A 26,943-nucleotide genomic window follows, 5' to 3' on the forward strand; every position below is an offset into this window, starting at 1 on the left:
CTTCATTCTTTACAGTACAGTAGTATTCCATTACCTTCATTAATCATAGTTTGTTCAGCCATTCCTCAGTCGATGTTTTTTTACTTAAGTTTTAAACTCTTTGTTACCACTAAAAGAACATCTCACCAGGTGAGCTAAACCAGGTTGAAGGGAACCTTGACAGCCCACAAACCTGTGGGTGAGGTAGGGGGGAGTGTCTACCCTAGGAAAAGAAGACTACCCCCAATCCCCTGGGAACGGATGGATGAGAGCAATTTGTTCTAGAGGCCATGAAGACATCTGAAACAGGCACTGATCTTGGTCAGACACTGAAGAAGCCAAGGTCATCCTCTGCATCCCAGGCCATACCCACTCATCCTGACTTTTGTCTTGCCATTGGACTTTGATGACTCTGGAAGAGAGAGTGAGGCTAATGACTTTGTGCAACTCTACCTCACTTAAATCCAATTTCCTCACAAGTTAAGACATCACCCATGTTGTCACTGGCCCTCTGAAAATGAAGGACAGCCGCCACTAACAGAACTGCCATAAACATTTTTGTACGTAGATGTACATTCTTTTCCACTTTTTAAAATCTCCTTGGGTTATAGACCTTATAGTGGTATTGATTTTAATCTTTTTTCCCTTGTTTCAATCATTTAAATTCAACAAAAAATTAGATTTAAAGACATTTTGAAAACTGATAGAATGACAGCAAAACTTCTTGAAATTAAAGAATTTCCATAGAGCATTTAACATTTTTTATGAGTGGGTGAAAACACACACCTCAATAAAACAGACAAATTGTACTTAAATATTATAATGAGTCCCCAAATAATAAATATGAAACCCTTTACTAAAAATAGTTTATTGCACAAAACTTAAGGAATTCCTATGCACTCTTAAATCTTTTTTAATTAACACGCTGTATAAGATAATCATTCATTGTACATGATGTCACATTTTCCTCAAATTGTATATTTTAAACTCATTTGGGATGGGGGAGATGTCATCTGGAAAACCCCCTACAAGAATATATGATAGGGGGCAGCTGGGTAGCTCAGTGGATTGAGAGCCAGACCTAGAGATGGGAGGTCCTAGGTTCAAATCTGGCCTCAGACACTTCCTAGCTGTGTGACCTTGGGCAAGTCACTTGACCCCCATTGCCTACCCTTACCTCTCTTCTGCCTTGGAGCCAATACACAGTATTGACTCTAAGACAGAAGGTAAGGGTTTTAAAAAAAAAAGAATATATGATGAACACTTTCCCCCAGTGCTATTTTGTGGCCAATCAAATGCTGATTAGTTTTGTATTTTTTCCCTGAAGGAGAAAGAAGGATTTTTATGGTGTGTTTTCTCAAAATTTTAGGTCTGTTGAGGTATCTCAGACTCACTCATTTAAAATTGTTATTGTTTCCAAGATGTTATTTCATGTTTTGTAACCTTATATGTAACCTGAAATATGGTACTAAATAGTAAATTGTATAAAGCTCATCCTAGGAAAGTTGATTGGCAAGAGTAAAGAACCTACCCATAATTAGGATAAAACTTTCAGCCAATAATAAAGGCTCTCAATCTTTACTCGCTTCCCTGGTCCTACACATTCTAGTAATATGATTTACAGAATCACGGTGTTAGAGGATCATTTGGATCTCCCCTCTTTATTTTACGGATGAAGAAATCTGCCAAGAGATTATGTGATTTGCATAGTCATTCATCTAACATTCTTATCAAGCACTTGCTAGATGTCATACACTCTGTTAGATGCTTGGGATACAAAAATAAAAGGGAGAAAATCTTTGCCTTCAAGGAGCTTACATTGTGTTGAAAAGTTACATGGCTAGTTAGCCTGACTGCCAGCACACACTCTCTCTCTCTCTCTTTTTAAGGGTTTTTCCCCCACCCTGGATTACATGTTTCAATAATCATTTTCTAATAAGTTGTGATCCATGCTCTCTCCCTCCCATCTCTCCTCCTTCCCCAAGATGGCAGATAATATGATATAGGTCATATATGTGTTATCATATAATGCATATTTACATGTTCATCATATTGTGAAAGAAGACCTATCACTTCCACTAAAGAAGAATTCATGGGTGAAATTAAGGGAAGAATGGCGTGATTCAATTCACATTCAGATAGTCAGTTCCCTCTGTGGAGGTGGATAGCCTTTTTTGTCACTAGTCTCTTATGTGCCATAATTCTCTGCATAATTACATTACATACATAATTCTGTCAGTATCCTGGGAAAGATGTCATTGTTCTGGTTATTCTGTGCACTGACCCAGGTGCCAGTCAATTGCTTACGTGCTTAGATTCTTTGAGAGTTGCCATAGCTTAGAAAAGTTTTCATCTTAGGTTCAACAGGTGATTCATTTCTCTGAATTTAACTAGACACACACACACACACATATGCATTAAAACAATAGTTGATGGAGGGAGTCCAAAGGACTCCTAGTAGAATCTCACGGGGAGAAGGGATGGTCCATCCTTTGGAAGTTTGGCCAGTGATCTCCTGGGGTTTGAGAAGAAACATGGGTCCTGGGAGAAGAATATCATCACAAGGTCGGGATCCTGTAGTTGGTAGCCCAGGATTGAGTGAATTAGCATGTTGGTGGAAGACTGGGAGATATGAAAGGGAAGGATAAGCCCTGGAGTTAAGTCCTTATGACCCTACCCTAGTTATAGTTCTTCAATTTATTATTGCATATGTCTTCAAGTTCTTTCTAGATGATATAATAGGATCTGATGGAGCTTGGGTTCCATTGCTTTATCATTATAGCCTTGGATATGTGATTGGTAAATATTGATTAAATTTTTTCCAATGATCATATCTCCTAAAATAGTATATCGATTTTAATGAACTTTCATATATGTGTGTATAAACATATACACATATATGTGTGTCTGTATTACAGCAGTATACGACCCTAGAATAAAATAAGGTGTGTCATTTAAAAGGTTTGGACTTTTCTAATACTCTGAAAAAAAATCTATTTTTCTTTTAAGACAGTTTATATTCTATATTTGTAAATCAAAGTTTAACATTATAAAATCATCTCAAAGGTAATATTTCTTCCTTTGAAGCTCTTTAGGCTTTGTGTTTTTTGTGTGTGTTGGAGAATTAGAATCCTTTTGCTTTGTGTCAAAGTAAAGGCAGAAATACAGTCACTTGTGAATAATAAGCAATGAACTATTTGTAGATTAAAAGCCCAGTATTAGATGCTGCTCTGATTGCTATGGCTGGAAGGATCACATCTTTAAGGAGGAAGACGTATTCCTTCCCTTAGGGTTTCCACAGGCAACCAATCAGATTCTTCAAATTGTAGGTTGAGGAAAAATATTTTGAGAGAGAAAGGATTGGCAACTTTTACTAAGGCTCAAAAGGGCTAACTTCCACTTCTTTTTTCATCCTTCCTGAATTTCTTTCTAACCCCATTTAGTACTTTATTTTTAAAAGAATTAACCCATGGACTTTCCCCCTTAAGTTAATAAAATTTTACATTTTTGTCCTGAGTCCAAACTTCTAGAGATCACCTCAGTAGGGCAGAAAAAAGCAAAAAGAAGAAGAAAAAAACAAAAGAGGAAAAATGATTGTAATATGCTAAGCTTGGTCTAGATTATATCTCTCTTAAATAAAATTGATTTGATCATGACACTGAAATATATTGAGTGGTTTAGCACACTAAATTTGATTCCTCTAAGACAAATAGTTGCTTCCTTGGCCAAGAAAAGTCTTTGACACCTTCTTTGTGTTGTTCATTTTGTCATCCCATACAACCCAATTAGCAACTTTTTTCACTTAGTTTCTTCTGTGCTCCAACAAAGTTAAAAACAACCAATCAACCAATCGTTGTTTATGTCTTAAGCTTTTCTTGCCAGCTCTAGTTCATTGTGAGCTTTTCTTATAAGCACAAGTTGCACTTTTGCTCTTATCTTCCATTGTGTGGGTGGGTTCTACCTTTTGAAAGGTGAAATTATTAGTTAGGCAAGCCAGGAAATTATTGATTGCTCTGCTTTAGATAAAGGCCTTGAGCAGATGTTAAGGTAATTAAAATCTCCCATAACTACTCTGTCATGTGTCTATGTGAGACTTATGATCTCTTTTCCAAACTTCCCATCTATGTGTATGTCTTTTTTTTCCCCTTTCAGGTGGTCTGTAGTATAGTTCAATGACAATATTGTTTTTATTTTAAACCTCCATTATTCTTCACTGGGATACTTCCTACCGTGTTTTCTCTTTAATTTATATAATTCTTGAGAATATATCTTCTTAATATACATGTGTAATTTCATAATATAATATAAAATATCCTGTAGTATAATAAGAAAGCATGGGAGAGAAAAGATATCAGGCTGCCTACTACACCAAAAGCCATCGTGTTAACCTTATTGTTGTAGACCTGTGAAACCGGGACCACATACCAGAGCTAGACGCTGAGGTCCTCTCTTAAACTGAATCACCAAGCATTCAAATTCTACCGCAGAGCATCAAACTACAGTGGGCTGGCCATTCTCAATGCCAAACATATATTTATCTAAAAGACTATTTTACAGAAAACTCACACATGACTAACGCTACCCCGGAGGTCAGAAATGTACAAAAATACTCCCAAGGTCTCTCTGAAGAACTTTAGTATCAATGGTGAGACGTGGGAAACTGGCACGGAACCACCCAGCATAGCATCCCATATCAAAGATGGTGTTGTATTCCATGAGCAAAGCAGAATTGCAGAAGCACCAAGGAAATGTGAGATCATGTATATAAAGTGCTTTGCAAACCTTAAAGAGGTGTAGAAAGGTTAACAATTACTGTTGTTATTTTTTAATTTGATGAACATAGGTGGCTTATTCATCTGATGATAAATCTGAATAAGAAAATATCTTTGATAACTTGAGGTAAATTTCTGCTCATCACCTTGAAGTAACCAAGAGAGAGGAGAAATAATGTGTTGGGATAGGATTAGAGAAGAGGAATAAGACAGTAGAAGATAAGGGGGGGGGAAGAGGGGAAGGAGGGGACAGAAAGAACATGAATCATGTAACTGTGGAAAAATTCTCTTAATAAAATAAAAAAATAGATGTGTAAACACACACTTGGAAATTAGTAGATAGGTTAAAAGAAGATATTTATGTTTATATCAAATAAAAAAGTTTTAAAATTGTCAAAAAAAGACAGTAGAAGAAAGAGAAAGTTACAGAAAATAAGGAAATTAAAATTGAAAAAAGAAGTGAAGAAGAATGGAGAGAGAAAAGTAATGGATTTTAAAAATTGGAAAACTGCTTAAGGGAATTTTTGAAGTCTGGCTTTTGATTTATGAAGTCTCCTAGAGAGAATATTTCAGACTTGAGCTGCTTGAGTTGAAGCTTTTTGTATATTCAAAAAGAAAATCTGTACAAAAATATATGAAAGCAAAATGCTTCTATGTGGGGTGAGCAATGTTTTTGACAGACAGAAAGCAGAGGATCCAGCAGCCTCTCTGGTTCTGAGTAAGTTTACATTTTCCAAAGAGCAATAGAGAAGGCTTTCTCCTTCTAACCGCATTCTCAGCATAGTTCTATTTTGTCTCTTGACCTACTTGTTTAGTTAAATAATTATAATTATTTGACATCAGTGATTTTTCCACCATCCACAGGCCTACTGCCTAGGTGGATTATTCTTCCTGTAAATGTAAAGAATTCCACAAAGAGCCTACAAATGAATTCTTTAGAGATGCCAGTACTTCTGGTTAATTTGACCTGTCCTCTCTTGTTTTCCATCTTTTTAGTTTTAATTAAAAATTTCATAGCTTAATTGTTAGACTTTTGCTGGTCCTGGTACTAGATCCTTCTAGACCTGTATCTTTACTGCAGTAACACTTTATTGTTCCCCTATCAGGAACAAGGGACTCTGGCAACTTCAGCTAACTGACAACCAGGCTAGAAAGAAAAAGGGAAAGAAAAGGCTTTTCTTTGGCTAAATGAGCAATCTGGCAGCTAGATGGAACAGTGGTGGCTAGAGTCATGGGTATGGAATCAGGAAGAACTGAATCAGGAAGTGTGTTGGACTTCATTTCTCTCATCTGTAAAATGGGGATAATAATAGTACCTACCTTCTAGGGTTAATGTAAAGATAAAATGAAATAATATTTTAAAGAGCTTTGTAATTTAAAGTATTATATTTAGAGTGGCAAAGAGTTCTGCCTTAGAATTGATACTTAGTATTGACTGTAAGAGAAGGAAGGTAAGGGTTTTTTAAAAAAGGATATTTCTGCTGGAAGATGTTGATGTTGCTACCTCAAAGCCTATACCTCAAGATTCATGTACTTGTTCTTTGGATGGGCTTTTATTCAGTATGTATTTGCTTAGGTTTATTTTTCCCTATATACAACTAAGAAATTTTTATGTTTTGGTTTCTAAATCGATAGGAGAAGGTAGGGAGAGTTTGGGAAGGGGGAGAAAGGGAAGGAGGAGGTGATTGGGGAGGGGGTTTAAATTAGGATTTCTTTTTGTTTGTGGCTCTCTCTTCTAAGAAAAGTATTTTGTTTTCTTCCCCTCATTAATTGTCATCTTATTTTGTGTCTTCTAAAATTTTATTCTCTGATGGGTGTTTGGTATCCTTATCTGTTCCTTCTTTAATATTTTTTGTTTTCCCCATGAAATTAAAGCCCCTGAAGTATCAGGTTCAAGTCTCCACCCTTGCCTTTTTTAAAAACAAATTTATGTTATTTTCTTAATAGATTTAATCCCATTGTTGCTCATTGTTGCTCTCTTCTGTTGCACGCACATGTATGCGTATATGTGAGCACCTAATTCTTTTTAAAATTAATTTATTTATAATATTTTTCCATGGTTACATGATTCACTATTCCTCCCCTTTTCTTTTCTCCCCCCTCCCAAAGCTGACAGGCAGTTCCACTGGGTTGTACATGTATCATTGTTCAAAACCTATTTCCATGTTATTCATATTTGCAGTAGGGTGATCTTTTAATGCCAATACGCCAATCATATCCCTATCACACTATGTGATCAATCATATGTTTTTCTTTTGCTCTCAGTTCTTTCTCTGAATGTGAATAGCATTCTTTCTCATAAGTTCCTCTGAATTGACCTGGGTTGTTGCATTGCTGCTACTAGAAAAGTCTGTTACATCTGATTGTACCACAGTGTATCAGTCTCTGTGTACAATGTTCTCCTGGTTCTGCTCCTTTCACTCTGCATCAGTTCCTGGAGGTCTTTCCAGTTCACATGGAATTCCTCCGGTTTATTATTCCTTTGAGCACAATAGTATTCCATCACCAGCATATACCACAATTTGTTCAGCCATTTCCCAGTCAATTGACACCCCCTTATTTTCCAATTTTCTGCCACTATAAAGAGTATGAGTAAGCACCTAATTCTTAAAGTATTTGTGAGGGAAGTAAGAGGACAAAAACAATGCTTCTATGGTATAAAGTGTCCAGCATCTCAAAATGTTCATTCATTTCAGTTGCATCTGACTCTTGGTGACCTCATTTGGGATTTTGTGGCACAGGAGTGGTTTGCCATTTTCTGCTCCAGCTCATTTTACAGATAAGGAAGCTGAGACCAATAGGATTAAGTGACTTGCCCAGGGTCACACACAGCCAATAAGTGTCTGAGGCCAGATTTTAACTCTTGGAAAATGAGTCTTCTTGACTCCAGACCTGGCATTCGATCCACTGTGCCATCTAGACACCTGGGGCCCCAAATCCTGGGGTCCATTCCCCCTGTCCCTGCCCTGCTCATTGACACTCTTAGAAGCTTATCTTGATATTGTCCTCCACTTTTACTCTTGTGTTTTTAGTGTCTTAGAAATTTCTTTTCTTTTGTGTTTTATATACAATTTTGCATGTACCTGTTGTTTCTCCCAGTGAAACCTAAGATCTTGAAGCTAAGATTTTTTAAATTAAAAAAAATTTTAAACTCAGTACTTAAGACAGAATGTATAATTGTTTGTTAATTGATTGATTGTCATACATTGTTAATGGCTCCCTACCAAGAAATCACTTATGATAAGATAACTCCTCCCCACCCCCCTTGCTCTTAACCAAAAGAAAACACCCAGGAGGGAAATTCTTAGCTTAGTTGCCTTCTGACTGATTCCTAGAGAGGGGTGGAAGAGTAAACTCCAAAATGTCAAGGAAAAAACTATGAAGATTCACATTCTCCTAAAAGTTTGAAATAGTCATAATATATTTTTTAAACCCTTAACTTCTGTGTATTGGCTCATCGTTGGAAGAGTAGTAAGGGTGGGCAATGGAGGTCAAGTGACTTGCCCAGGGTCACACAGCTGGGAAGTGGCTGAGGCCGGGTTTGAACCTAGGACCTCCCATCTCTAGGCCCGACTCTCAGTCCACTGAGCTACCCAGCTGCTCCCTAGTCATAATATTTTACTATAGTATAATATTATGGGAGACCGATAGAAATGTGATTTTATAAATTGCATAATATGTTGTTTTAAAAGTTACAGAATAGGTTTTTAATTTTTATTTTTTAAGAAGGTCATACTAAATCAGTAATCTTTTTGCCTGTTTATTAATTTACTTATGGGTTTCCATTTTAGAATACCAGCAATGAATCCAAGAGTAGTAAATATTAAAATTCAAGATACTCTGGAGTCAGGTGACAGTAAAAGACTAAAAAAGATGGTAGATCTGCGAGGGCGGTTGCCAGTTTGATGTTTGTTTGGAGAGGCTTCTCCTCACTTTTATCCAGAGAAGCATACTGAGGATTCGTGGAAGAGGTGTTAATGGATTTGTTAAAGATGATTGTCCTTATAAAGCATTTCTGGTCTTGAATATATTATCTCTTGCCCCATAAATATAGTAATACAAAATTGCAAGGTAAACACTTCAAGACCTCATAAATACATCCCTTGCTAGGTACTGAAGGCAGCAAGTCTCCTATATAACTTGATCTCTTCAAATACCTGGTCTAGGAGCAGAATGGAGCTTCCCTCTCTTCTCTGAATGATTTGTCTCTTTTTTGAGATACCATGCAGCTGGAATGGACAGAAATCGTATTAGTTATTTTTTAATAGTATTAGTTTTAGAGAGATTTTATTTTTAAAAAAAAACATCAAAACAGAGCATTCATTTTTGTATTCTTTTAACAGTTGGAAAAATTGCTTTTATTTTTCACCAAAGTATAGAAATCTTTCTTATCCCCATTCTTGTCAAATAATATTTATTGAGGTCCTCAGCATAGATGCTATATGAAATAAGTTGCACCTGATGAGTACCGCCTGGAAATGTCTATCCTAGTGCAAGGGTGCTTAGTAATGTAATCCCACATGAATTAGGGTGTAATTGGCTATAGTGATACTTATTCCACTTATATTGGACTGATTTCATATTTTTTAAAAGTATGTTAGCATAATTCTGAGATTGAATTCTAAAAGAACTTGGAAAGTCAAAACATAATCTTTCCAGTGTGTTCTGCATCGAAAATAGATTTGGATTTCTTTGCTCCATGATTTAGTCTGTGCTAGGAAACTTTTTCCATCAACAGAAATTGGCAGTTTTTCAGCTTAAAGTATTTTTTAAACCCTTACCTGCTGTTTTTAAACTCAATAAAAGTGTTGGTTCCAAGGCAGAAAAGGAGTAAGAGGTAGGCAATTGGGGTTAAATGACTTGCCCAGGATCACAAAGTTAGGAAGTGTTTGAGATCATATTTGAACCCAGGTCCTCCCTATTCAAGGTCTGGATCTCTTTCCACTGAGTCGCCTAGCTGCCCCTCAGCTATAGTCTTAGAGTATTGCCTGAGGTCCTGAGAAGTTAATTGAGTTTTCCTAGTGTCTATATCTGAGGCTGGATTTGAACCTGTCTTTCTGATTCTCCACTTAATCTTTTAAGCACTCTATCATATTGTCTCCCAGTCAGTTAATAAAGACACCTAATCTTAAGAGTTGGAAGGATGAGGATTATAGGCACAACGTTCCCTATTACAGTTTTGAGAAATTAAATGGAGATTTTGGGGGAGTATTGCAGAAGCCTCAGACAACACACGTAGGCCAGCAGACAATAGAGAAAATGTTTAGAAACACAGAAATAAATAAAACATATGAATAATATTGTATAATATCAACATATTTTATCTTTTAATAGCATAAATATATAAAATTTCTTTTTAAAAGTTAAAATAAGTGAAATGTCATTTGTGAAAAGAATGTAGAAGACAACAGATGACACACAAAGGCTAGAATTGTTAACATTGACCTACATATAGTCTTTGACCAATTATTTAATCGAAATTTTACAAGAAGGTACTATAAATACCCCATAAAAGAAAAAGAAAAAATTCCAACTTCTTCTCTAGAAGAGAGGACCAAAAATTGTTACCTCGGTTTTCTAGATTGCCCCCACAGTGTGGAAGGGATATATCTGCATATTGATTTGGGCTCCCTCTTCTAACAAGAATTTCGTTGCTTTGTTACTTTCATTTACTTTTCAACGTTCTCTCAACGTTGTCTATTTTAAAATGTTATTCTCTAATTTTCTGGTCTATCCCTCTCCAAGTCCACTTTATAGCTAAAACAAATGATAATAATAACAAAACACCCTCCTTTTGATTGTCTTTAGCCTTTCTTACAAGTTTTGATTCACTTTAACTTTTTAGTACTCTGAATATTATTCTTCTAGTTCTAGATGGGGACTTTTTCTTTCTTCCTTGTTTCCAAGCTCTTTATACATATTTTAAAAATTTAAGTGGGTCATTGAGTTCCTTGTACTTCCACATTATGGTCTCTAGGCAGCTTTCTCCTATTTTTATCAGAAATGCTTCTTTGAATCTTCAAAATTTTATGTTTGACAATTTCCTCTACCTCCTCAGCTGACTTTCTGTGGAATTTAGTCCTTGTAATTCCACCTTTCTTTCCCTCCATCTTTTGAAATTTGATCTTTTATCTGCAAATGAAGGAAAGGATTTTATTGTGCAAAGACAATAGGCAAATTTTTCCTCTTTCTACACTTATTTTTAAATTTAAATAGATGGAAAGTTCAGTTTGCTATGAGGGAGAATAAAAAAAATCTTCTAATGGCTTTGTTTTTCTAATATTTAGAGATACACTGAATTGGTTTTTCTGACAAGAAGCATGGCACTGTTAGAGTGTGTTGTCTGGGAAAACAGAGAAGAAAACTACTAAATTTGTTTTATGTTTCGAAGTCACATCCACTTATTTCTCTATTTAAATAGAGCCTGTTTACTTAAGATTTTATAATTTTCAAGACTTCTTGTCAACAAATAAGTCATTTGTGATCCATCTGCTTAAGTATTTTCTCCCACTTGGAGGGAAGTGAATAAGTTTGGGAGCCTGATGAGAAGGAGGTTAGGGAAGACAGTCACTTTTACCACTCAGAGGCACAGAGAGAAGCTGTTTTTTCAATGCATGTCTCCAGTGTAGGCAGTCAGCTTCTGACTATCCAGTCTTCTGGTTCACCTCACTAAGGGAAGGCTCAATTAGAGAATTCCATCAGTCTTGCAAGAGCCAAGGAATGAGAAGTTGACATTGGATCTAAAAACACTGTTAAGTCAGCTAGAGCATTTGAGTACAGCTGAAAGGAGCCACACTTATAACTTGGGCTACTGGAAAGAAATGCAAAGGTTCTTTTTTTTCCAGTGGAGAAGCCCCAATTCCCTGTATATTTTTAGCCTTATTTTTATTCATATCTCTTATTATATCATCTTCATTTCTGAAATCTTTCCTACCCCCCAAACTCTCTTCTGTAAAGAAGATTAAAAAAAAAGCAATTCCACTAAGTCTACTGCCATATCAGTTATATCTGATAGAATATGCGATACTCCACACCTTTTGTCCCTTCACCTCTACAAAGAAGGTGCATAAAAAACATACACTTCTTGGTGGCAGCTGGGTAGCTCAGTGGATTGAGAGTCAGGCCTAGAGACAGGAGGTCCTAGGTTCAAACCCGGCCTCAGCCACTTCCCAACTGTGTGACCCTGGGCAAGTCACTTGACCCCCATTGCCCACCCTTACCAATCATCCACCTATGAGACAATACACCGAAGTACAAGGGTTTAAAAAACAAAACAAAACATACACTTCTGGACCCAAGCTTGGCCACTAAAATTGTACAATTTTCAGTTTTATTTGATTGTTTTCCTTCCTTTGGGTTGTAGTCACTGGGTATATTGTTTCCAGTGTTCTTTTTGTCTCATTCTGCATCAATTCATTTATATCTTCCCATGCTTCTCGGAATGCTTCAGATTTCTTATTTCTCATGGTTCAGTAATATTCCATTCCATTACTTTATCAGTTTATCTAGGTGTCCCCCAGGGATCAGTGCCCTTTTTTTAATGCCTTACACTCCTATAATGCAGGCTGGAGATTAAAGGAACAAGAAGGCTACTTTGGCTAGGGAATTCCTCTCAGTATGATGAAGATTGTGTGACTGCATACCAGTAACCCATCTTTAACGTCCTAATAGAGTATTGCTTGAGACTCATAGAGCGTAAGTGGCTTGTCTATAGTCATGAGTCCTTAGGTCAAAGTTGAGATTTGAACTCAGTTCTTCCTAATTATAAGACTAATAAATCCAATAAATTACATTACTTTTGTTCAACACACAGTGAAAAAGCATAGTGTATAAGTTGTTTATCTTTGTGGAAGATGCTGTTTTCTCCTCATCTCTCTCCCTCCATTCCCTCTTCCTCCACCATCATATTGCTCTGGGCTTATGATGGATGCTATGTACCACTTCATGCCACATCCCTCGCCGGTTTTGTAATAGAAAGCTCTTCATACCAGAACATCTTGAGCCTATAAGAGACTAAATATAAATACAGTTTGTATGAGCTAGAATGGTTTTTGAATTTTTTGCTAAAGCTTTGAATATTTTTTGTTCATTCTACTCCCAAGATTTAACCAAAAGTAGAAACCAGATTTTTTTTTTACTTCTTTAATATTCAGAACTTTTAGTATTGAATTGTGGGCATCCTCTTCTACAGATCTTTTTCTTTCACCTTCCTCTGTTCAGGTTTGTTTTTTTACATCATTAATTTTAAAGGACAGCTTTGACCATATTTAACGAACTAACAGAGACCCTAGGACTTCAAGGACTGTATTTGTCTTAAGCCAATTTGATGTCAGCCATCTATGCTACAGAGGATTTTTTTTTCCCTCTCCTTTAAGAAACCATTCAGGTTTTGTAAGCCTGCCAGATTATTGGCATTGATACTGTAAACTCTGGGTTGGTGCCATCTTTTAAGGAAAAAAGGAAATGTGTGCCATACTAAAGTAGTGAGGCTAGGTCAGCTTGTTTGGTCAGTGCCATGTTCTAAAGAGAAACACTGAAGATGTCTGATTAAGGACTTTTGGTATCCAGCACAATTCTTTACAGGGGCCACATATAAATTATAAACGTTTGTTCCCTTTCTTGCCTGAAGCTATAGAGAGGCTTCATCTCTGCTGATGTGACTGAATAATTTATAAACATAGTTATGGTGAAATTTGTAGTAGTCATTAGCATTTTAATGAAAAAAAATGCAGTCATTATCCTAAATCTCCGTTTTGTTTCTCCTTTTTTCCCCCTCTCCTTTCCAGCTAAACATCCTCAGTCTTTCCTAAGTACTTGGAAAACGCTGACAATTTCGGGTAATGTGCTGACTGGCCACTATGGGCAGGCGATACCCAGGGGCTCACTGTCATCCAAGCAGTTCATGTATGTATCTTTTTTTTTTATTAGAAATTTGTAGTATTCTGAATTTAACTCTTGTGTTGTGAGATCTAAAGGTTGTGAGTGCTAAATTACTTTGAAATGCAGAGATTGGCTTATCCTGGGGCACTTTTTAATTTTTAAAATCACTTTTAGATGAAGAAACTGCCTAAATTGGGTTAGTGTATTTAAGTACTCCTTTAAGATTAGCCATGGTATTAGCAGTCACCTCTCCTCTTATCTGTCCGTATATGTGTAGAGACATTTTTGATGGGGCATTTGGGTTCTCAAGAAAGAACAATCCTTTCAGACAGGGGCAATGTGATGAACTCCATTTCAGAACATTATATATTTTTAGGGCATTTCACAAGGTTTATTTCAACCCTTTATGGATCATAAAACCCTATAGCCTTGAGTCTAGGAGAGAGGTCATCTAGTCTCACCTCCAGACTGGGCAGAACAGTGCTTACACCTCCCCTTGGAAAGAACTTTAGACTCTTAACTCCATAGATTTTTCCAAACAAAGAGATTACAATGTAGTATCCTTTGGTGAGGAAATAAAGTAGTATCTCATAGGACTCATTCTCGAGTCCTTCCAAATGTCTTTATCAGAATCATTCTTGCTCTTTGGGGTATTATTTTCTGTTCCCCCATGTCAGTGATCCTAGCTGCCTGTCTCTCTCCACTCTGCTGTCTGGTCTTGCATCACTCTTTTTATCCAGAGCCTTCCTTTCTCTTTCTGCCTAAGGCATCACCATCTATCTAGTTACCTGTGTTCAGAACCTGGGATTCCTTACTCACATTCACCTCCATATCCACTCAGTTTCTAGGTTTTATCCATTCCACTTCCATAATCTATCTCTTACATCTGTCCCTTTCTCTGTCCTTATATACCCACCGCCCTCTTTCGGACCCCTGTCATCCCTTGTCTAGACTACTACAGTAGCATCCTAATGGGTCAGTTCCTTCCTCTCTTTATTCTGTTTCTACGTGGCTGCCAAATGATATTTCTGTGATACGGGTGCTAAAGCATCATGTCGCTGCCCAGATTGATACATTCCAGGGCTTCTTGGGTCGGACACAAATTTTTCAATTTGACATTTGGATCCCCTTCTCATGCTTGCAATAACAGTACTGCCTCCATGTACTCCATGGTTCAGCCAAACTGGCCAGCTAACTGTTCCTCACACCCAGAGCTCTCTTCATTTCCATGGTGTAACCCAAGGTGATCTCCATGTCTAGAATGCGCTTCCTTTCACCTCCATTTCTTCCTCTTAGAATATCTATTTTTTCTTAAAAATTCAGCTCAAATGACACCCAAATGAAGCTTTTTATAGCATGCCCTACTCCCCCTGCAAATGCTGGTGCCTCCCTATGTAAAATTAACTTGTGTGCATTTTGTATTAGTTTTTATCTGCACAGGATAGAATGAAAACTCCCCAAGGGCAGGAACTATTTCATTTTTGTCTTCATATTCCCAATGCCTCTATCACAGAGTAGCCACTTAATAAATGTTTGTTTATTTTATATATTAAAATAATAAATATATTAATATGGTCATTATTTTTATATCTTATATTATTTATATATTTACATATAGAATATAGAATTATTTTTATTTTATGTTATTATTTATATATTTACATATATAATATAATGTATTATATAAACATATATTCATATAAGTATAGAAATAATATATAAAACATATATTTATATAAGTATATAAATAATATATATAAACATATAATAAAATGATATTATTTTATATATTAAAAAGAGACTCTTTCTGGATCTTTTCTTACCCACTGTCCCCAAAGAAAAATCACTTTTCTGGTCAGTGAGCTAGCAATAACACACACACACACACACACAAACACACAAACGTGCATGTGTGTGTTTGTGTGTGTGTGAGAAAGAGAGAGACAGACAGACAGACAGACAGACAGACTATGGCCACATAGCGAATAAATATCAGAGGTGGGTAGGCTAGATCAGGTTTCCTTATTCGAGGCCAATTTTCTGGCTACTATACTAGGCTGTCTCTTATTCTTTGTTTATAAAATAGGATTTTAAAATGAATAAATGAATGAGATAAATAAAAAATATGGCTCTGAATAGGCTATGAGTCAACTCCTGTTTAACTGCATGTGCATTTTCTTCTTTTTAGATTATTTGTACCAAGTTTTAAAAGTTTTCATCTTTTTTTCCTCAGTTCCTTCACTCATTATCAGATAATCTGTGCTTAGGGAAAGGCAGGCTAATTTTAAGTTAGCCCAAAGCAAAATATAAATATTAAATCTGTTAGGAAAAAATTATAGTGTATTTCAAATTTGAATTAAAATGACTTTCCAGATACCTTCATTGCAGTTTATCCATACTATTCATCTTTTCCTATGAAAGGAACTAAAAGTAGACTGCATTAAGCTTTTGGTCCACTATGAATTAAAGATATTTCAAAATTCATTATACCAAGGTAGTTCTGGTCTTCCTTTTATATTTGTGGAGATTTTTTTTCTCTTGAAAAGAATTTCTTATCCTTATGAGAATAATTATGAGAATGGTTAGTAAGAGAATAGTTTCTGCCACTTTATTACTTTACATAATTTCCCCCTTTTGTTCTTCCCCCATATTCCTTTCTTACTTGTTAGTTAACATGTATCTCAAGTCCTATTATCTGGAGTTCATATATATATATATATGTATATATATATATACATATATATATATATATGCTTTATACTGATACTACCATTCATCTGGACTTCCAATAATTTCTTCTATCAGAAGCATAACCTTAAAATACTTATTCTAAGAGGGAGAAAAAAGATGTCAAGGAGTCCTATGCTTGTGACTGTAAAACCCAGTTACTGTCCTCTGACCCCTTCTAGACAATTATGTATAAAATAATTTATTATGCAGATTAGAAGTCAGTATGCTCACGATGTTCTCAGAAAGCAGGACTAAATTAGTATCATGTTTAATTTCCATAGTGATGATTCTTCATCATCTAAAAGATGTTAAATTGCTTATTATCTTTTAATTATAATGGTGATGATAATGGTAGTCAGCATTTGGATAGGACTTACCTTGTGCCAAGCACTATGCTAAGTGCTTTACAAATGTTATCCCATTTGATCTACAATACTCCTGGGAAATAGGTAATATTATTATCCTTGTATTACAGTTGAGGAAACTGAGGCAAACAGAATAAGTGACTTGCCTAAGGTCACCTAGCTAATACACATTTGGATTCGACTTTTAAAAACTCCAGAAAATGCATAATACAATGTAGAATAATTTTCATAAATAATCTGGGGCCTGTAAGAGGGGGAAGTTTTAGTGGCTCAGATTAATTTCTGGGGAGTAGCTTATTCGCTAACAAAGCTGGATAAATGATAACCTTTGTCTCTACATCTGCCGGAAGGTTTTAGTTTTCTGGGTATAGAAAAAGAGTTGAAAGGAATCTATTCTTTCTCACACAAGTTATCTCCTACCAAGGGCTCTTATCACAGCGAATGTCTTCTTATCTAATATGGTAGACCTGTATCATGCTAGACTTTGTATAAAATAGGATTTGATTTAGTCATTGCCCAGTGTTCTTGCAAGTTTAATGACCTCCCTGGAAAGGGTACCACCACTTCTGCCTTTCATCTGGTGGGGAAGATGAGTAAGTTGATGCCTTTCTGCCATGATGAATAAAGGATGTTGCTTTAGCCTCTAGAGCAGTGATTCCCAAAGTGGGCGCTACCGCCCCCTGGTGGGTGCTGCAGTGATCCAGGGAGGCAGTGATGGCCACAGGTACGTTTATCTTTCCTATTAATTGCTATTAAAATTTAAAAAAATTAATTTCCAGGGGCTAAGTAATATTTTTTCTGGAAAGGGAGTGGTAGGCCAAAAAAGTTTGGGAACCACTGCTCTAGAGTATCTGTAATATCAGGTCTTTAAAAGGGTTTTTCCTGGAAGTGGAAGGTAAATTGTGCATTGGGATCATTTGGTGACTTCCCCCAATACTGTCAATCTTCTTGAATTTCTGTCGATCCCTTAAGGCAGTGATGGGCAACCTTTTCAGCTTGGTGTGTCAAAATTCGTCAAAAACCCAAGCATAACTTGGGTGGTGTGTCACTTCAAGAAAAAAACCCATAATTTTGTGATATTTATAGTTTAAATAACAAATATATATATATATAATTGTAATATATAACTGTATTTAATAAACCAAAATAGGTAAATTAATATAGGTATAATTTTCATCTATAGTGCACAGAGTGTCTACACTACACTACAATAAATGCTTCATCCTCAGCATGCAGTCCCATATGGCTATGTGTGTCAATGCTGACACGTGTGTCATAGGTTTGCCATCACCACCTTAAGGCATAGGCAGTTGAGTGAAGGTAGTAATTATGTGTGTGTGTGTGTGTGTGTGAGAGAGAGAGAGAGAGACAGACAGACAGACAGACAGGCAGGCAGACAGACAGACAGACAGAGAGGGAGAAGAAAGATTGAGATTTTCTTTTTGTGAGTTGATTGGTTTGGGAGAGAGGAGAGGGTATTGTGGATTCATGTGTGAGCATTTGTAAATAATGTTTGCTTATTGAAATATTGAGTTATGCTAGCTGGGGGGGGGTGTAAGATCGAGCTGTGCTACTCAATTCTGCCATCCCCTAAGGCAAGAGGTTGGAGATGATCTGAAGACCTCAGCTAGTAAGGTCCAACTCCCCCAACACACAATTCAACTCTTCTCTTTGGAAAGAAAATAGTATCTTATCCATCACTGTCATTTTCTTGTCTGAAATATTATCAGTCTAAGTGAAGAAACTCCTCCCTTTAATACAAGAACAGCAGTTCATCCATAACTTAGACCTGAGGCATCAGCCTTGTGGCCAGGGAACCCTAGATTAAAACGATGTTACAAAATAGATAAAAATCCAATACAACATAGATAATATCACATTTTAAAAACTAAGTCAATATTTTGTCCTCAGGGATCCTTCTCTATGTCTGAAAGGTCCCTGTTTCTATTTGAGTCTGGCACCACTGACTTAGCACTTAAAATGGAATTATCCAGGAACTCACCACTAGTACTAGTCAGAAAAAGGATTTGAACCCAAGACTCTCCTACTTCCAATTCCTGGCCTCTTTCCACTAGACAAGAAATTTATCACTTTTTTATATTATGGATTCCTTTGCATAATAATGCTTTTATATAATTGAAGGAGGTGTTAAATTTCAGTTAGAGGTTAGTAAAAATACAGATGGAATGCTTTTACCTCTCTAGGATCATATAGTCCTGTTTAAGAGCCCCAGCACTAGGTTCTTATAACTTGATCAGCACTGTATCTGGACATTGATAGAGGTGTTGTCTAGGTTCCTACCCTCAATAGGAGAAGACAACAATTTGGAGAGGAGGGGAGAAATGGGGCAATGTGGCCATTAAGGAGAAGGAGGTGGCATCAGGGGAGAGTCAAGGCAAAGATGAGTTGAATGGTGGTATCTCTCACATTGACAAGTTCTCAGGCAAGGAGTCACCAATGAGTGGAGAAGGTCTCCCAGTTGCTAGTTTGATAATCATGGAGGAGATGATATTGGAGGTAATTGAGACAAGAGAAAAGTAGAACATGTTTGGCTTCCTTTCTAAAATGGGAGGCATAATTGCATTGGGAAGGAGATTAGACCTAATCACTTCTATAGTTACTCTTGTATGAGTGTGAGCCAGACCTAGATGGTAACAAGATAAGCCAGACCGAGACTCTTAACAGTTCCTTAGACTTGGAAAGACACTGGTGGTCCAAATGCAGGAATGTTCTTAGGGAGTATTAAGGTGACAGTGGGCATTAAGGGACCCAACTGGGACATCTATTCAAAGCAAGAGAACAGGCAGGATATACATTCTGTCAGCCAAAGCTGTATCACACATGTTAGGCTACATTGGAGAACAGCGGTGGCTCAGAGGTTGTGTCCTACCCGTGCTGTGTCCCTGAGAAGCAGCACAATTTGAGCTCGTGGGTCTAACGTCCATCCCCCTCAAGAGAAACAGAAATAGAGTTGAAGTATTGGCAGAGGTCAAGCTGGACAAGAGGGAACATGCAAGGGATAGAATTCGAGCCAGGAGCCTAAGTCCTGCATCTTGGGATCTGGAAGAGACAGGCAAGCCCAAACAACAGCATAGCCAGGATATGACTGGTTTATCTCAATATAGAGACAGTTGGCCTCCTGTCCTGGCTTAAACACAACTTTCCTGATGTGGGGAGCAGATGATCACTTCTTAGGAGTAGGCTTCTATAAAATGAGAATTCTTAATCTGAGGTCTGTAAATTAAAAAGTAAAACCACCCACAAATTTTGGTAATTGTACTTTTCTTCTCTTTTTTAAAATCTTACTTTCTCTCTTAGAATCAATATTGTGTATTGGTTTTACAGCAGAAGAACACTAAGGACTAGGCAGTGGGGGTCAAGTGACTTGCCAGGGTCATACAGATAGGAATTATATGAGGTCAGATTTGAACCCCAGGGCTTCTTGTTCTCTCTCCACTGAACCACCCAGTTGCCCCCTCCTCCCAATAATTATTATTTCATTATAATTGATTTCCTTTATAATTCTATATATTTTATTATGTAGATTTAAAAACATGATTCCCGAAAAAGGCTTCAGCAGACCTTCAGAGGGGTCAAGAAATCTGTGGCACAAAAAGGGAAGAACTCCTATCAATAGAGAGACACTATGATTGCAGCAGAAAGTCACCTGGGGGTGTCCTTCTATAAATGAATGAACAAGGGAGATGCCAGAATGGAGTAAATAAAGAGGGAAGATTACAGCATAGAATAGCAGTCAGAATGACCTACGTGACTCTGTGGCCAACAACCAATGTGTTTGACTTGTGATGGTTTTGTAGGAAAGTTTGACTGTGTTTGGCCAGTGTTGGTTGTACTGATGAGTCTGATTCTTGAAAATTAAGCTGGATGAATCACTCCCCCAATATAAGGGGGCTTGGGAAGATGTTCATTGAAAACAGCCAAGGCAGAGTAACTTCACCAGGGGCTTCTAGTTCAGATGCACCAGTTGATGGAGGGAGTGAGAAAATGGATGTAAAATGGGCTTGGTGTCAGAAGACCTCTATTCTAGTCTTGGCTCAGCTTCTAATTAGTGGGGTTACCTTCAGCAAGTGACTGAATCTATCTGGACCTCTTTTTTCCCCCCATGTATAAGATGAGAACTGTGTCTGATCCAAGAAGCCAAGAAAGTAGAAAGTATTGCTTGAAGGAAAGTAGAGATTCCAAGAGGTAAAAATGAAAGCATATGCACAGGCCATGAGGTAGAGGGTAAGGGTCTTGGTGGTACAGCCAGGGAAAAGACAGGGAGGTGGGAGACTCAGTATTATACCTGTGGAACAACTAAGTAGCCCACTATGTCTAAATTACTGAGTATAAATAAGGAGGAGGAGAGTCAAAAAGAATGGAAAACTAGAAAGAGGCCAGGTTTTTAAAGAGGTTTTAAAACATTTGAAGATTTTACATTTGATCCTAGAAGGCAGCTAGGTAGTTCAGAACATAGAATGCTGGGCCTGGAGTCAGGAATATGTGAGTTCAAATCCAGCCTCAGACACTTACTAATTGTGTGACCCAGAGCAAGTCACTTAACCCTGTTAGCCTCCACTTCCTTGTCTGTAAAATGAGCTGGAAAAGGAAATAGCACACTACTCCAGTATCTGTGCCAAAAAAAATCCCCATTCAAGTGGGCTCACAGAGTCAGACAAGACTGAACAACCACAAAGAGATAACAGAGACCCACTGGAGTTTATTAAGCAAGGAGTTCACACACCTAAACTTTAGGAAAATCACTTTGCAGATCACCTTGGGCTCTCTTAGGGCCATGTTCTCTAAGCCATGGGGTTTTACACTACGGATATAGGAATTTCATGGGGACAGACTAGTAATGTAAGTAATGCTTTTGTTATAAAACGAAACAAAACATTGAAACTATGTAATATAAATTATTACACAGAAAATTTCTCAGTCTGAAAATGGGCTTAATTGTTTAACTATTTTGTTCCAGAATTTACCCTCATTATCCATTCTTTATTTCAGAGGGCAGTTGGTATCTTTTGGTCCCCTTGGAGCAACCTTTATGGGGTCTGTCAATACCTCAATTGAAAGAATGTTCTATGATCAAAACTGGGTTGGAAAATCGTGCTCTGGGTCTTCTTAGGGTTCTGATCCTAAAGGTTCTTGCTTATACTACTATGCTGGCTACTTAGACATCATTCACTAGTTGGGTGATGTTACAAAGGACCTGGCCATAGAGAATAGGAAATAAAGACAACGTAAGGGAAAGAGATAAAGAAATCCTTTGGACACAAAGTGATGAAAATGTCCTATAGTTGTATTTTTGAATTCTTTATGGACTCAAAGGTGAGAAAATTCCCTATTTTAGTGAAGCATATTTGCAGATATCACTGGCACCAGTTCTTGATACAAGCCAGAAACTTTTAAAGTATGTTGTAAACCCTGTGACCCAGAATGCATGAAACTACCCAAATCACCATGATATTCACCCCCTAGAGAGGCCAAGAACATCCGCATCTTGAACCATCTCATTCTCAAGAGGGACATATGGGGTTGTGGAATTTTGGATTTGGAGTTATTTACTATGGGACCATGGACAATTCACTTAATATCTGAGCTTGTTTCCTCATCTGCAAAATAGGAATAATCATAGCTAGAACACAACATCTCACAGGGATATTTAGAGCCTCAAATAAAATTGTGGGTTTTTTTAATATGCAAAACACACTTCCATATTGATCATTGTTGTAAATGCACTCTTATACGAAACCAAAACCTCAAAATAAAGCTGTAAATACACTTATGTGAAAGATAGTGTGCTTTGATACTCATCCATCCAACTCCCAACATTTCTTTCTCTAGAGGTGGATGGCATTCCCCATTACGAGCCTTTCAGGATTGTCCCAGATTATTGGATTGCTGAGAGTAGCCAAGTTTTCACAGCTAATCATCCTCCAATATTTCTGTGTCCTGTGTACAGTGCTCTCCTAGTTCTGCTTATTTTGCTCTGCATCAGTTCGTGTAGGTCTTTCCAGCTTTTTCTGAAATCATCTTTTTCATCATTCCTTATAGCATAATAGTAATCCATCACCAACATGTACCACAGTTTGTTCAACCATTCCCCAATTGATGGACATTCCCTCAATTTCCAGTTCTTTGCTTCTATAAATATTTTCAAGCAGGTCCTTTCCCTTTTTTATCATCTCTTTGGGATACAGACCCAGTAGCTGAAGTACAGTATCAAAGTGTGTGCCCAGTTTTGTAGCCCTTTGGTCATAGTTCCAAATTGCCCTCCAGAATGGTTAGATCAGTTCAGAACTCCACCAATAATGCGTCATTGTCACAATTTTGCCACATCCCCTCCAGCATTTATCACTTTCCTTTCTTGCTATATTAGCCAATCTAGTGAGCTAGTACCTCAGAGTTGTTTAATTTTCATTTCTCAAATCAAGAGTGATTTAAAACATTTTTTCATATGATTATTGATAGCTTTGACATTTAGTCAGTTGGGGAATGGCTTGTAGTCTTGTAAATTTGATTTAGTTCTCTATACATTGAGTAATTAGACCTTTTATATAAAATACTTTAAAGACTTGGAAGAGTTAGATGAAAATATTTGTCAGTGTTCTAAACATTTGAGAGATATAATTGTCCATTTACTGGAGTCTAAGCAGTATATTGGGGCAGCTAAGGGGTGAAGTAGCCCTGGATGACAGTCCTGGAGTAAGGAGGCCTTGAGTTCAAGGTTGACCTTAGACATTAGCTGTGCAACCCTGGGAGAGTCACTTAATTTTCTTTGTCTCAGTTTTATCATCTGTAAAATGAGCTGTTGAAGGAAAAGGCAAATTATTTTAGTGTCTTTGCCTTTTTTACCTTGTCTTGGTTAGAGGAAAGATAAAGATGCCTTTTCCAGTCTATTCTCCCACACTGCCTCAGCTATTCCTTCTCTTCTAAATTTACTTTATTTTTGCCCCACTTACATTTGTACGTTATATCTTGTGCAAAGATACAGGTCGTCTCTCACCAATTAGAATTCAAGCTTCCTAAGAGCAGGAACCATTCACATTTTTCTTTGTATCTCTAGGGAATAGCACTGTGCCTTGCTCACTTGGGAGCTGAGTAAGTGATTATCAATTGATCCCTTTCTTTGGTTGATAAATTCTCTTATAGAAAAGTTTCTTTCCTGTTTGGTTTCATCTTAATTCAGCACACTCCTTTAATGAGATAGAAGAAAAAAGAATAAAACAATGCCATGTAAAATTTCTTGAGCAGTAGGAATTTTTTAATTGAAAAAATTTAATATAAAGTTTAATAACCATCAGTGAAGAAAAATAATGAAATAAACATACACAGTATGCAGTCGGAGCTTTTTTTTATACCCTTTGGCATTTGGTAGAGTAGAACCAAATAGATTAACAAACAAACAAAACAAATTCATTTGCTCTGTGTTTTCCCAGTCAATCCATATTGTTTTATCCAATGTGTTTCTACATTAGGGGTCTGTAGCTTGAAAAAAAAGCCTGCTTGATTCCTGGCTGTGTCAGAAATGAAGTTTTGTGTTCTGGGTATCTGCAGAGAACTTCTGGACCCTCTTGGTGCATCAGGATTTTGTTTGTGAGAAGGATAGGGGCCTGCAAACCTCATCTCCCACTGTTTTCTTTAAAAAAATTTTTTTTAAACCCTTAACTTCTGTGTATTGACTTATAGGTGGAAGATTGTAAGGGTAGGCAATGGGGGTCAAGTGACTTGCCCAGGGTCACACAGCTGGGAAGTGTCTGAGGCCGGATTTGAACCTAGGACCTCCTGTCTCTAGGCCTGGCTCTCAATCCACTGAGCTACCCAGCTGCCCCCTAAAAAAATTTTAATGATATTTTATTTTCCTATTTACATGTAATAATTTTCATCATGGGTTTCTAAAAGTATAAGCTCCAAACTGTTCCCCTTCTTATCCCCTTTTGGAGATGGTAAGCAATTTGATAAAGCTCCCACTATTTTCATATATAACCATGAAAGAAAATGAACCCCAAGGAGAGAGAGTAAAATGGTACAGAGAATACTGGATTTGGATTCAGAGGACCTCCTTTTTCATCTTGGTTTTGTGGCTTTGGGTAAATTCCTTCCTTTTTCTAGACCTTAGTTTATTGTTGCTATTCAGTCATTTTATTGGTGTTCAACTCTCCATGATCCTCTTCGGGATTTTCTTAGCAAAGCTACTAGAATGGTTTGCCATTTTCTTCTCCATCTTATTTTACCCATGGGGAAACTGAGGCAAACAGGGTTAAGTAATTCGCCCTGTATCACACAGCTAGTAAGTGTCTGAAGCCAGATTTGAACTCTTGCCTTCCTGAATCTGATTCATGCTCTATCCCCTGTATCTTTTCGTCACTAGCATGAATTTTTTGTTGTTGTTGCCTTCCCAGTAGGTAGTAGGAGTGCTTCCTCATCTGTCCTGTGGCCTTTCCATTTATATCATTTATGCATATCATTCTTCTGCTCTCCTTTTTTCCTTCTGCTTCAGTTCATAAAAATCTTCCCTTATTTCTCAGAAGCCATCTGCATAGCTTCCCATCATCCAATACTGAGCTAGCTAGGAGGTGTTTGTGTAAAGTCCTGGGCTTGGAGTCAGGAAGACCCTAGTTTGAATCCTGTTACATATCCTTACCAGCTGTATGACTCTGGGCAAAGTCTGTAAAATGGGAGTAGTAGTTGTGAAGTTCAAATGAGATGATGCACATGAAATACATTACAGTCTGTGATTATTCCTTGACATTGAAATATTTTACCATTTCTTCAACCATCTTCCCATCAATGGACATCCACTTTGTTTCCTGTTTTTCTTGTTAACATCTACAAAGGGTTGTTATGAATATTTTAGTGTGTATATATACATGCATATGTATATGCATATATATATATATAATTTTCTTTTTGTCTTTGACTTTTTTATTTCTGTGTTAAAATGTAGAAGCAGTGAGTTTTCTTGTGTGATTCTGTATCGTTCTCCAGAAGTGTTGGACCAATTCAGAATTCCATCCTCGGCGTATCACTGTGCCAGTCTTCCCACAGTGTCTCTTCCATGGACTGTTTCCATCTTTTATTGTCTTTACCAATTTGATGGGTGTGGGGTGAAACAATGAGCTGTTTGAATTTCATTTCTCTTGTGAGTAGTATGGAGCAGGTTTTCCATATGCTTGTTTGTATTTTGTATTTCTTCTTTTGAAAACTGTTTGTCTTATCCTCTGCTCACTTGTTTACTGGAGAATGTTGGCTTACTTTTTGAAAATGGACCAGATCAACTTGTCTCACCAGCTATGCTGGAATTGTTGTCATTTTTGCAAGCCTGAAATTCAAAGCAGTCCTTGGGGATGTGAACTCTTGGTGATCTGAAGTAAATTCATTCAAATCCTTGCAAAATGAGACCAGTAAAATCTTGAGAGGAATGACTTTGCACAGTTAGAAGCATGGGTGAGGCCCATGAATTAGCCCTCCCCATCCCTGGCCAAGTCTTGCAGCAGAAAGAAATTATTTTTATAGGCAATATATACAGTATATTTGCTTGCATGGCAAAACTATACTACTATGGAATTAGTCTGTTGGAGAATGGTGACATGCTAAAGGAATTATTTACATTCAAGTCTCCCCCCATTTGTGGAATGTGCCAAATTTCCCTGTCCCCCCAGTTATTTTTAGTTTGTGTATGAAAACTGCCCCTCTTCGCCTAGGTCTTACTAATAATATGATAAATAATCTAAATTTCATACTATTAATCTCGCAACTGATAGCAAGAATCACAGTGAGACTTGGGCAGGTTTTTTTTTCTGTCACAACCAATTCTTTGCCCGTTTTCTTCTCTATCACTAGGCTTGAGTTAGAGCAAGAAACATACAGAACAGAATGAGAGGAGAGAGAGGGAGGGAGAAAGGACGAGGGGAGGGAGAGAGAGAGAGAGACAGACACACACACACACACACAGAGACAGAGATAGAGAGATAGAGAGGCAGAGAGAGAGAGAGAATGAATATGTGTGTGAGTGAGTTTTTTTTTCTGTCACAATTGATTATTTGCCTCTTCTATCTCTAGGCTTGAGTTAGAGCAAGAGACAGACAGAACAGAATGAGAGGAGAGGGAGGGAAAAAGGACAAGGAGGGAGGGAGAGAGAGAGAGAGAGAGAGAGAGAGAGAGAGAGAGAGAGAGAGAGAGAGAGAGAGAGAGAGGGAGAGAGAATGAAG

General features: G+C 37.2%; 1 protein-coding gene across 1 annotated transcript in view; it reads left to right on the top strand.

The window, feature by feature from the left end:
• The window catches only part of APBB2 (amyloid beta precursor protein binding family B member 2), a 429,171-nt gene that overhangs the window by 146,795 nt on the left and 255,433 nt on the right, over positions 1-26,943 (top strand). Inside the window, exon 4 of the mRNA XM_044681113.1 lies at positions 13,538-13,655. Within this exon, the coding sequence (XP_044537048.1) occupies positions 13,610-13,655 (46 nt within the window). The 5' untranslated portion in view covers positions 13,538-13,609. The remainder of the gene's footprint in view (positions 1-13,537; positions 13,656-26,943) is intronic.

This window comes from Gracilinanus agilis, chromosome 6 (genome assembly GCF_016433145.1).
Source record: "Gracilinanus agilis isolate LMUSP501 chromosome 6, AgileGrace, whole genome shotgun sequence".
In the NCBI taxonomy this organism is placed as follows: Eukaryota; Metazoa; Chordata; class Mammalia; order Didelphimorphia; family Didelphidae; genus Gracilinanus; species Gracilinanus agilis.